At 36.5% G+C, this 13,074-nt stretch overlaps 1 protein-coding gene across 1 annotated transcript in view; it reads left to right on the top strand.

The window, feature by feature from the left end:
• CACNA1D (calcium voltage-gated channel subunit alpha1 D) overlaps window positions 1-13,074 on the top strand; it is a 169,022-nt gene that overhangs the window by 51,515 nt on the left and 104,433 nt on the right. Inside the window, exon 4 of the mRNA XM_053989201.1 lies at window positions 10,050-10,189. Within this exon, the coding sequence (XP_053845176.1) occupies window positions 10,050-10,189 (140 nt within the window). The remainder of the gene's footprint in view (window positions 1-10,049; window positions 10,190-13,074) is intronic.

The following is a 13,074-nucleotide window of genomic DNA, read 5'->3' as shown; positions in this document are numbered from 1 at the left end:
TCTACCATGGTAGAATGAAGAAAACAGGAAAGCTTCATGGTGGTGCTATTAGTAGAAACCAGCTAAATGCTTAATTTTAAATGAATTCTCATAAGAGCGGATCAGTGTTGTACCTGAGCACTGCTGAAATTAAAGCTGGTATATCATGGGTCTTATTTGTGGACTGGATTTTTGGTTTAGCTATGCTATTTTTTAAATTTTTCTTGCAACTCCTCTGTATTTATAGAGAGCCATTCCACCTTTTTGTATTTCTTGTCCATGAGCTCTGTATTTGCAGTGGAGCAAAGGGCTTCCATTGAACACTGCCATGGCAAAAGAGCACATTTCCCTTGTATTTTCGCTACAGATCCTCATTTTTGTTGTTATGGAGCAGCCAGAGCAATCTAATCCTCAGATGTGTGATGAAAATGTTTCTATGTTCATTTAGCCTCTTGTTCAAGATGAAATAACTCAGAGAGGGTTTTCCTTTCATAATTATCCAAATACTCAGTGGATACACAAAATGGGAATCTTCCTGTGTTTTATTGCTGCAGGGAAATACCAATTTCTACAGCCACATTACATTTCACATATCTGGAATTTACTATGATGTTCTTTCAAAACAACATCTTTTATTAGTGTGTTATTTGATTTTTGACTATGAAATGAAATTTTTATTGGAGATACCTCAAGCATTTGGCTCAGAAGCTACCACAGGAGAACACCACTGCAAAGGAGACCTTGTTCAGCAACTGAGACACTCAAGGATAAAGTTGTGCTTTAACATTTTCATGGCTACTGCAGACCATTCTCCTGTCAGTTTGGATAAATGCATTTTTTTGGTTCCTCACATTGTTGTTCTGGGCTGCATCTACCAGGAATATTCTATCCTGCCTTCTCTTTTAGTTGGAAATGTATTTCATCAGGAACATTGCTGTTGACATTTCTGTAGTTTATGGATTCCAGTGCTCTGGCAGGTTGTGTGCTCATAAATAATACAGTCTTGCTAGATTTGTTGAGGTGATTTTTAGTGCAATACTTTGTTTTACCTGTTACCAAATATGTAGAGTAAATCAAAGTGTATCTAAGGAGTTAAGAAATTATTTCTGAAAGAAAAGAATTGTGAAGAGGTAAAAGAGCATGCAGCATGTAGTTCTCAGGAAGGCATTAGATATTTCACACTGGAACTTATTTAGCAATCATACTTTCCTCTCCAGTATAGAATCATCATTTCCACATCATGTATTGCATTCAGTGTCTTCTGTATGAAATTCTAGTGCTGAGCTGATGTTAGGATGTTTTAAGAAGAAGTCAGAACTAAATAGAGATTTCTCTGAAGAAATTTCTTAACATTGTTATACCAATATAAGGGATACACGTTCTCCAGTACTTTTTGAAGCCCTTAAATTTTTTTTTTAATACTATTTTAATTCTGTAGCCAGTCCTGATATGGATACCCCATCCTGGTCATGGAAGTTGACCACGCTCTAAGAGCAGAGGGTTGAAGAAAATATTCTTGATGCTGCTGGTTTGCAAGGGGCAGTAGTAGACCACAAGTGTAGGACACAGCTCCCAGATTGACCACTGGTCTGGGACTCTTCTGTTTGAAACTTGAGAAGGATGAATAGAAAAACTCCAATGAAGTACCAGGCCTAACCATGCTCTCCCTTTGTATTCACCTCAAGGTCAGGCCAGGCCATGGGGTAGTTATAGCGTGTTTGAGTTTTTGAAAACCTTATTGGTGGGTCTTTGTTAAACTGTTTCCCCTGTAATAAAAACCAACCAACAAAGAAACCCTGCAAAACTAAACAAATGAAACAAACTCAAACCAAATCCTGCCAAACTAAATTATTAAGCCTTACATAATGCAAGTTTCTACCCTACTAAAGGTATTTAGGAAAACAAACAGTCTCATTGGGTATGTTCTTAACAAATCATTCTGTAGTTCTTAAACTGACAAAAGCAAAGAGCTAATGGAGTCATGTATCTGGCAGATTAATGAGTAAAGCATTGTGATGAAATTATTCTATCAATTTTATCCAGTTCTTTTGTAATGAAAGTGGAAATTAGATTTGCAACCAGATGAATAAATCAAGGAAGAAAACACCTACTCAAGGAATGTCATTGTTCTGTTTCCTGGCTGGCACTATCAGTGCAGAGCAGAACTACAGACCTAATCTGTTCTCCATATTGTTTTAATATTTAGTTTTTTCCTTACAGAAAGTCCTTGACATTCTTAAAACACAGCACTGGTTCACTACAGAGCTGTGAATGAATGAGTAACACACAAAAAACCTGACCTGTTTGGTCTTCTCCCTTTCTTTCCATTTGGGATGCCATATTCCTTCAGAGCCACTCAGAACTGTCAGTCTGCTGGGACAGACTTTTGTTTTGGCACGCTCACCTACAGAAAAGCTGAGTGCAGAGTGACCAGAACTGGGCTGAAAGCCACTCCTGTGCATTTCAGGATTGTGTTGGTCAAAGAAGGAATTACATGGGCTGGAAAACCAGGGAAAAAATGGACATTGTTAGTGGGTAGGTTTAAATCCAGGCTATTGCAGCATCACCTGAGTGGTTTTTGTGACAGCTGAAAGTTTTTATGGCAGCATTTTAAGAAACATATTAGTGGTATCAATACACGCTTTTGAAGTATGATTAGCAAAAAAATACAGGAAGACCTCACATGGGAGTCTTTTTAAAGCAGATTTTTTTTTCATCTGTTTCATAGTGAAATGCCAAAATAATTACAGTATTATTTGATTGGTTAGATTTTGGTCTATAGTTTTTATCTTTTAAGGAAAAAGAATTTCTTTTAGAATTTGGAGTTGTGGTTTTTTTTTTTTTTTTTTACCCATCTTGCATCTTGCTCTAAATTCAATACAGGATTTAGTGCTGTCAGTTCTCTTGACTATTTTCTACTTGTAGGTTTCTGCAGGGTCAGAATGAATTTATAAGCATTACAAAATTCTCTTGATTTCTAAATTTTCAGAATTTTAATATGTTCACTAAGCTGAGATGTACTAATATTCTCATACCCTGGTTTCTGGCCAAAACCTGGTGTCCTATAAATAAATAAAATTGATAGTAGATATCAAAATATATTTAACATTAATGCTGTTTTTGAGTAGATGTAGGTTTAATTCACCACTTGACACTGATTCTATTCACCTATGTAAGGAAAATGATGAGACCACGTGCCAGTATACAAAAATATTGTCTTCTACTTTTTGTGCTGGCCTTGTTTTCCTGAATATCATCAGTTAGATGAGGGCAGAAAGACACTCAGGTAAATTGGATTTTATTCCAGATTTTATTTTCTTTCTTGCTTAGTTGGCCTGTTGTCACTTGTGCAATTCTTTGGAATACTGTGCTCAATCTTCAAGTGGATTTAGGACTGAAGCTCATGTGGTTCTGCCTGCTGGCATTTCTACAACCTGCCTTTCACACCTTGCATGAATGCAGTCATTGCCAAGTGATTGGCTTTTTTGTGGGCCCTCTCTATTAATTTTTTAGTAGATGGTCAATTTGCAGAAGTTCAATTTTGCTTTTAGTTATTTATGATCAAATTTTCAAAAGCACACCTTTTGCCTCATTTTTTTCACAGCAATAGGAGGCAGAAAGGTTGTGCCTCTGTGAGGGTGTGCAAGGCAGTGCCAATAGGCCAATAGTGGATTTAATAATTTTGTTCACAGAGGGTGGATGTCTGTTGTTTTCCCCAGCTGTTGCTCAGCAAAGCTCTGCATTACCTGTCCCAGAGCAGAGCTCTGCCTAAATATAAAGGAGGAAAAAACAGACAAAGAGGTTGAAATTTTTTCTATTTATGGACTGAAAATACTTAACGTGTACTAAATTGAACTTTTACATGAATAAAACCAATGTGGCTCAAAACAGAACCCTGTAATCTGTATGAAAAATTGTAATTTGGATGCAACATTTTTCTCTCTGTACAAATGCTTATTTACAGAACAGAGGTGTTTACATCTCCATTATTGTGTTACTATGTAAAGTGCAAAATACAAATGAGTAGCAATCACACTCAAAGATGAAATGCAGGTCTGCAGTGCATTTAGAGGAAGTGATTGCAGGAAATAATGAAAAAAGTAATCAGTGTTAAATATGCTCTGCTTTTTCCTCTACCTCTGGCTGCCAGAACCTGTCAGGTAAAAGTAAAACAAAAACTGTCTTTGAAGTTTGAGGTACTCTTTCAGTGATGTAAGTTATTCAAGTGCTCCTTCAGACTACATTGATAAGAAGGGACTTTAAGAAACTAAATTGCAGTTAATTTTAATTACACCTCAGTGTATAGCTTGCACATCCATTTTGTTCCTTTGCTGTGCTCAGTATTTGAGATGTTCTTATTGCACGTTCTGTTCCTGCAAACACAAATGCCTGCTTGAGATCTGGAGGGTGCAACTGTTGTTAATTGTGACCAGACTGAGGGATTGTGAATCCTCAGCTCAAAAAAGATAAAAGGATTTTGTGTTCTCTTTGAAAACAGTAAAAATGTTGTGAGTGAGATTTGTTGCTTGGCAGTGGTGCTAGGAATGTGAAATCCCGTTAATTTAATATTGAACTGCTGTAAGAATGTTCTTGCTGTGTAACACCTACTTATTTCTACTCCTAAGTATGGAGTTTGTACACTATAGTGTTGACTTTCAAGTATCAGCCTTGCCATGAGATGAACCAGCCCAAAATGCCAGAGCATCTGGATCTGCAGTAATGTGATGATGTCCTGTAAAGCCCCTCAAAAGACTGGAGATGTTTCTGGGCCTGATGCCAAATTCCTGCCCAGTTTTGCCCTGGATTTTACATGTATTCAAACATAAAAGGTCTCATGTACATGAAATGTGCTCTTGAAGTATGAAAACAAGGTCTGATGCCCAGGCCTATATAAAAGGAGTACAATTTTGTGTACATAATGGTATTTTCTGAAGTTGCTGCAGAGCACTGTCTAAAGCAGAGCTGCACTTACAAGGACAGTAACGCAGACATCTGACAAAGTAAAGAGCAGTGCCTGTATTCCCTCCAGTGGGTCAGGACTGATGAGGATGGTGATACATGATTTATTTGGATTGATCAGGACAAGAATCCTTAAAATATGTTTTTCAAACTCACCCTCCTTATTTGTTGTTATGTATCTAAAGGCACAGTTAATCCAATAGTTATCACCGAATTGTTGAGTGATAAATAATTCCAATTCTTCTGATGAATAGAGAGCAATTTCCATGTCTAATCTTGGTAGTACATGACTTTGTTTCTGCTTTTAAAGTTGATGAAACAAAGGCAAGTACATAGATTTATTTTTATGGATTCCATTTGTGTTTCATTTTTTGTATTGGGAAACTGCTGTAACATTTTTTCACATGTGGGAATAAATAGGCTTGCTTTCCTATTGTTAATTGTTACTGTGCTGCATGTCACAGATGATTTTTAGAGGAATACACGTATACAAAGTGCAAAATGAAATAATTATATTTTGAAATTCAAAATTCAAGTTACTTTCTTGTCTTGTAGATAGAGTGTTTTCCCAGTGCCAGAACTTGAAAAAATGGCTGATTGTCAAAAAGATAAATGGCTTTATATGTGTTGTCCAAACATCAGTCACACAACTTATTAAACAGCATGTGATTTGACTTTTTTTTTTTTTGTTTGTTTTTTTTTTTTTTTTTTTTGTTTTTGATCCCTAAATCAATGATGTCAAAGTATTTTGTGTTGTGTCTAAACTTTGGAAAGTTGATCAGTCTGCTTAATTTGCTTAAATTGAGTCACTTTATCTGCTAAGCAGTTTTTACTCTAATGCATGTTTGTTGTCTGGATGCAAAAATGCATTTCTTCAGTTAAGAAATAATTCCCATCTCTGATGCTAAGGGAATAGAAATTTTAATATAGTAAGATTTAATTACCTAGCATAATAGATTAAGGTTCTGCAAATTAATGACTTTTTTGAAACAGTTATCTTGTGAAATATCTTAACGTAAATGCAGAATTTTGGTGTGTCACCTTCTAACATGTAACAGTAGCTTTGCATATTTCTTTCAGAGATTTTGAAAATATGAAGATAATAAATGATGACTAATGTACACCATCTGGCTAGGGTGGGGGAAAAAAGATTTCCTGAGCAACAGGGTTTCTGCTAAGCTGATTTACTTAAAATAAGAAAGCGAATGCTTACTTTTTTTCTTCTTTTCCTTTTTTAAGTTTTTTTGGAGAAAATGAAGTTCTAATGATTCCACCTAAACTCATAGGGTAAGAGTGGCCTTGTTTTGTGTTCCATGATCAAAGGCAAACTCCATGGATTCCATGAGAAAAGCAGTTTATCTTATCAGTCCTGTTGCATCATATATTCAGAAAAAGATTGCTGAGACTTGAAGATTTCGAGCAGCATTAACCAAAGTGTCAGACAGCCTTGCTGGAATCAGCTGCCTGTAAGGAGAGATGACCTAGCTTTATCAAATCAGTGAACAAACAACTATTAATCTATACAGCCTCAGGATTAGAGTCTTCAGAATGCAGACATATTGTTGTGCTTCATGTCTTCTTTAGGTTTACAGCTGTCACTTTTTTCTGCTAATTTTATGATGCAGTGTAGAACTAAATGCAATAATAGATATTAGAAATTATGTGCAAATTTTGCTATAATCTCTGCATTTTTTTAGAACCAAAACCTCCTTCTTGGTTTCTTTTAATAGAGATTTTCTTTTGCAAGCACTCAATACATACTCTAAGGTATTTCCTTATTATTTTGTTTAGTTGTCTACTTTTTTAGTGTTCCCACTGCCATTTTGAATGAAGTTAAGTGTTCATTTAAAGATAGCAACTAATATGAACAAAATATGATTTCACCACTGTGGAGAAAACAGAGCAGATAAATGTGTGCATCATATCTTGCTAAAACTGCAGTCTTGAGTCTGTATTTTGAATTTATCTCTTACTTTTTTAGTTTTATTTTCCCAAACCAACCCTGCCTTTATCACTCTTTCATGAATACTGAAAATTGAATGTTATTTACTCTTGAGTAGTGGTTGCTTAAGCTCTGGATGTACAAGATGATGTGTGGCTTACCGATACATCAGGGTAGCAGAGGCAAAAATTGATGTCCATAGTGACCAACAAGAAGTTATCTAAGTGTGAGAAGAGACCACCAGAGCCTTCCTGAGGGTGAGCAGGTTGATAACTCTGCAGTTTGTGTGAGAACATCTGCTGGCTGCCTAGTTATTAAAGAGCCAAACAGTCTGTGAAGAAAGCACAGCCTGTACTTTGTGTGTTAACTATGGGGCCAAGTCATTCATCTGGCCTCCATGGAAGACACAGGTTGTGCTTTGAAAATAAATAAATAAATAGTGTGTGAAAGCATGAAAGGGAGGAAAGCAGGAAGGGAGGGAAAATGAAATAGTGAAGTTACGGAATTTGTCTGATTTAAATGAGCACAACTTTAAATTAGTGTGCGACTTCCAGGTCCTTTCTCAGCCCATATTGGTGTGGGATTATTTAAGCCAAGGTGCAGCACTTCCCATTTTTCCTTGCTGAGATTCGTGTGGTTTCTGTTTGTGCAGCTGTCAAGGTTTCTTATGGTCCATCTGCAAAGTGACGCGCACACACACCTTGAGCCCACCGGTGGGTTTAAAAATGAGATTGTCCTACATTCCATATGGCTCTAATGGAATGTTTGCAGGACTGTTTAGGAAATAACAAAAACTCCTGCTTCCATAAAAGAGATGAGATAAGCAGGACTGAGGCCAATACCATTTTTCAAGGATGGTTGGTAAATGATAGGGCAGAGCTGTTCAGATTTGAACTGTCCCATTAAAATGAGCTGCAGGGCTATGTGGCATTAACAAAGTTGTGTAACTTTAGCACTGGGGCTGCTGTTTAGCCCAGAGAGCAGAAGAGCAATGGAATATTTTTTGAAGGGGACCAATGAAGAACAAAGATGGTTCTTAGGATGGAACTGGTACTTTAATGGATGGAGTTAAATTACATGGTTGCCTATAAAACTCTGGACATAGGGACCCATGAGGTTACTTTTGCTCAGAAGGTCCCATCCAGTCCTGGATCCTGTGTTCCTTTTAAGAAAAGAACCTATTGAAATTTGGCATATATGAAACATACATTTTTATTCTCACTTTTTTTTTTACTACTATGGTTTTGATATATGTTTTGCCCATGGCAAATGACAACTGTAATATTTTTATCTTCCTTATGTTTTCCTACATTATTTTTCTTCCTATAATTAAGCTGCAAATTCAGTTGTCTGCAGGGAGACAGAAATAACTGTTATTGTGGAATGTGTATGTGGTAGGATTTGTTGTATTTAAGCATTTCTGAGTGTATTTCTCGGGAATGAGGATAATTCATATTATTATAATCTCAGTGCTGTTCTCTAGCCAAAGAGATCTGATGGATTTTGGTACACAAGACATTCACATTTCTTCTGTGAGGCCACTTTACTCTTGTTAGCTAGCAACTGTCCTCGTTGATTGGTGATAAATCAATGGGTAAATGGAAGGGGCAATTTTGAAAGAAGAATTAGGAAGTTTGAGGGGAAGGAGGACATGTATTGGTTTCACTGAGCTGGAGGATCTCTCCCAAAATGGAAAGTAGCTGAGGAGCCTTGGATGAAGCTCCACAGTGTTCATGAAGTGTACTCAAAAGAGGGGAAAAAGGCAGGGGTACAGGACTGAGCTGTGCAGGAAGTGAGATCCAGGAATCCTTGTTGTGCAATGAGAGCGCCTCTCCTGCCCCAGTGACCCCAGGGTGCTGCTTGCTGCAGGTAAAGGCCTGGAGAGGACTTCATTCATAAGCCTGTGCCTCTATTAAGTCACCAGTGTCAGATTTACAAATGGAAATACCACATCCTACACATAACCACCCCAAATGGCCTCTTTGGCAGGAAAAGAAATCTACCTGCCCAAATTAAAGATTTGCACATAAGAATGTCAAGATCTTTAAGTTGTAAATGATGAAAGTGTATGAAATTATGAAGTGTATGAAAGTGCCAAGCTGTGTGACAAATAAGGAATGTATATTTTTGTGTGTAACAAATAAGGATAATGTATTTTTGTGTGTAATGTTGGTGTTCTGTTTGAGTAATGATAGTAGAAGCTGGTAATCCTGACTGAGCAATTACAGTCATGTAATTAACCTTGTATGTGATAAATGAGCAACGTCATGTGTTCCTGAACAAGTTTAAAAAATGAATCATACTCTTTGTGCCTTTTATTCTTGGCTGTAATATTTGAGTAGCAACAGATAACTAAACAAAATGTTATAGAAAATAATGAAATTAGCATGTCTGAAGGTAAAAAGAACAGAGATGTTAACTGCTCTGTTTTCATAGTGGTGACTTCTTCAATTTACCAAGTTAAGCATGCTAATAATATTTTTGGGGATTTCTTCTTTCTAGAGTGTCTAGTTAGCTAGGAAAAGATATTCAGTATATAGCTCTGATTTTTTTTTTTTTTAATGCAGAGCTAATAACATTTAAAAAACCCTTAAATCTAATGTTGGAGCTTCAATGATACAAGGTGGTGGTACAGTGCCTTAAATTTTTTTCAAACTTAATAGGGTATTTTAAAGAAATTCTGGTGATATAGAGGGAGAAAAAGTCAATGCAAGCTTCCATATCAAGATAAAAAAGTTGCAAGACAGTGTAAAACTAAATATGAAACAATTAAGGCTTTTTTTAATAGTGAAAAGAAGTAGACCACTGTTTACCTTTCAAGGATATTTCCAGGGCTCTGTTCTACTGCATTTTCTGCTTATAATGAATGCAGAGAATCCTATTGACCTGGATGGGACTCTGCTTAAGCAAAGGTACAGTATGCTTCCATGTTTGCAGAAACAAATTTTTTTTCCTCTCACAGAATGTGAAAACAAGAAAACCTTGTGTAATTATGTAATTATAACCTTGCAAGTTATCATTAAGCGTTATACAATTAAAACCTGTGAAATAAACTGCCATGAAGGTATTTCCTTAGTCCTGATCAGTACCCACTTGTTGCAAATTGTCAATAGTAAAAAGAGCTGTTACATTCATTGTCTTTCATTGTACTTTTTTTTGTCTTCCACAGGAAAAAGTAGAATATGCCTTCCTGATAATTTTTACAGTTGAAACATTTTTGAAGATTATAGCATATGGATTATTATTACACCCCAATGCATACGTTAGAAACGGATGGAATTTATTGGATTTTGTAATAGTAATAGTAGGGTAAGTAGCTTATCTTCCATTATAAAAATATTTAAACTTTTCTTTACAGTGAGGTATGTATAGGTCTGTTTGGCTGTGAGTAGCAGCCTATGCTGGATTTCTTTCTTTGGAGTAAAAGAATGAACTGAGTGAAAAAATGTTAAAAAGTCCTCAAATTTTTAGTGCTATCCCTGGCTATAGACTGCACTGCATGTATAGTAGAAGTTCCCAGGGAATTCTGAGACCTGCTGGAGATTTCCAGAGTTGTTTTTCAGAAGCTTTTCCATCTGATTTTCTCAAGAAAAACTCCTGGTGTCTTTCCATATGTTGATCTCTTAAGGGCTGCATGTTGTTATTTAATTTATTTCTTTAACTCTTCACTGCAGTCATGTGCAGTTCATCTGTTTCACAAAGACCTCTGGGACGATCCACATGTTTCAAAGTGGAGAAGAGTGGTTGGGGAGACAGAATTAATAGTGATTCCTTCATATTCCCCAAATCTGAGTAAAACTGGGTGCTGCATGTCAGGCTCCAGATACAGATATGATTTTGATTTGCCTAGGTTTGAATATATGTTAGAAATGGCTTTTTTTCTTTACCCTGTGCACCTTACTGTACCAGGAAACCTTGGAGAGTTTGTTCTTTGCCCCAGAGAAGGGACTGCTTGGGCCTTCTGCAGGTTCAGAGGAGTGGAACTTACATTATGGACCTACTTATTGATAAATTATTTTTGTGTCAGCAACTCTATGTCAGTGGTTATGCTACTTTATTAGATTCTACCTTCAGCTATCTAGGGAATTAATCTTGAGATGTATATTCACCAATTTCCTAAATGTTGTGGAGGATATGTTAAAAAGCTGCTTAGCCAGTACTGTAAATTTTGTTTGCTTTGTTTGTTTAATATATACTTTATAAAAAAAGTATATATTATCTAGAACATGGAGAGCATTATCCATTTATAACTTTGTATGTTATAGCAAACACAACCTTGGCTTGCAGTATGTAATTCTAACTTCATTTTTAAATTCAAACTATATTAAGGGTTGCCTGTAATTGAAAAGGCTCAGGAATTAGAGTGTGTGCTGCTTTTAAGTTGTTACTGAATTAATGGAAAGGAAGAGTTGCTAAGTAAAGGAATTTGTGGTAAAGCATTGTTAAATTTGGGGAGGTATTGTGAATATAAGAATGCCTGATTTGTAACTATTTGATTATGAGATACTAAATGTTACTGAGAAGGTTGTATTTGGGCCAGTCCTTTGGCATGCAGGCAGTTTTGGTCCAGGACTAAAATTTGTGTATAAATAGGTCCTTCATCAGGTCAGGTCATTCTCAACAGATTGGTCCCTGTGCCTGAAGGGGAAGCTTGGTGGGCAGGTTGGAGACTGTCACACACGAGCTCTGCTCCCTTGCCAAGCAGTCACTTGAATAGACCTCTTCCCTTTTGTCAAGTGACCACGGAGTTACAGTAACCCTGGAGCAGTCTAATTAACATGACCTCTATCTTTGGCTGTGTCCTAAATACATAATAACTAAAAAATTTTCCACTAATTCCTAAAACACTAATTATTGGAGGCTAAATGGAGTTAGGTCAAATGCTCACACTGAATTTGTTGAAAATATGAAAATTAAAAGGACTACATCTTATCAAATGCCTAAAATATCACAGTAAGAATAAATCCTAATTCAAATCCAGAAGTTTGTGCAGGTTGTCATCAGCCTACCTGTAAGACAAGGTGGACCTTTCCTAACATGTTGCATACTGACAAAATTGTGAGCAAGGTTTTTGTTCTTTCAGTAAGAGCACAACCTGCATGATTGACCAAGCATGAGTCCCATTTATTTAATTAATACATAGTAATACAGTGAAAAATTGATTTTCATATATAACCCAAGGTGGATATGGAATCACTTCTGGACCTGATTCTATTTGACTAACTTCAATGGGAAATTTCATTAGGTATTCTAATAGCTTGAAAGAGCTGCCATGATGTCCTATATTGAATGCATTGAAATTTGCTTTCTCAGCAAAGACTGTAGCCAGTCCAATTACATTAATCTTAATTATGCCAAAAGAAATCTCTACAAGCAAAAGGGAAACACATATAGAGATGTTTTTAAGATCAAATCTTAATTAAACCTTTAAACTTTGATAAACTGTAGAGGAATATGAATGTACATTTCAGTAAAGAAGATCAATAGTTTTATACCTTAATGGCTTTTTAGGAATGACATACGTCCTGGTTTCAGCTGGACAACACAAAATGACAGAGCTGTAGACAGAGCTGTGAATGTGGTGCTTTCTACTCTTTGTCACTTCTCTCTGTAACCCATCAGAGTATGAATTACTCTGAGCAGTCTTCATGGTCTCTCACGTAATTTCCATTGATTTCTGTGGAAGAATAAGGTCCTGGTAGAGAAAGCTTTCATAGCACCTGCCTATGCCCTTTAATTTTCTGAATGTTCTATGAACTGACAGGCTGAAAGGTTCTCTGGATTCAGGACTTGACTCAGAAGCCTTTCTACTAATGTCTGTCTTAGAGCACAAATAGTCACTCTTGAAATCACTGAGGTGTTTGTTTTCCTGCAATTATGCTTCCATTAAATTCTAGGGCTGAATCAGGACCTGGTATTCAATGTCTGGATTTGGTGGAACAATATGTGGGCTGCTCGTGTTCCCTGTAACATCTGTAGAGTCTTAGGGGCTGAGTTTTTCTCTGGAGCAGAATGAAGCAGTCTAGGGATGGATATTGACTGATGTGGGCCAACTGCTTACTGGGGGAGGATAAAGCCTTCAATAATCTAGTTTAGGCACCCTATTAAATAATATATGATTTCAGGCAGCTATCCAGCATGACAGAGTTCTTAACCAGAGTTGTGAAAACTTTTCATGACCAAAATAAACCCCT

Source organism: Vidua macroura, chromosome 13 (assembly GCF_024509145.1).
Source record: "Vidua macroura isolate BioBank_ID:100142 chromosome 13, ASM2450914v1, whole genome shotgun sequence".
Classification (NCBI taxonomy): domain Eukaryota; kingdom Metazoa; phylum Chordata; class Aves; order Passeriformes; family Viduidae; genus Vidua; species Vidua macroura.
The sequence above is the reverse complement of the archived record's forward strand: the minus strand, read 5'-3'. Positions and strand labels throughout refer to the sequence as shown.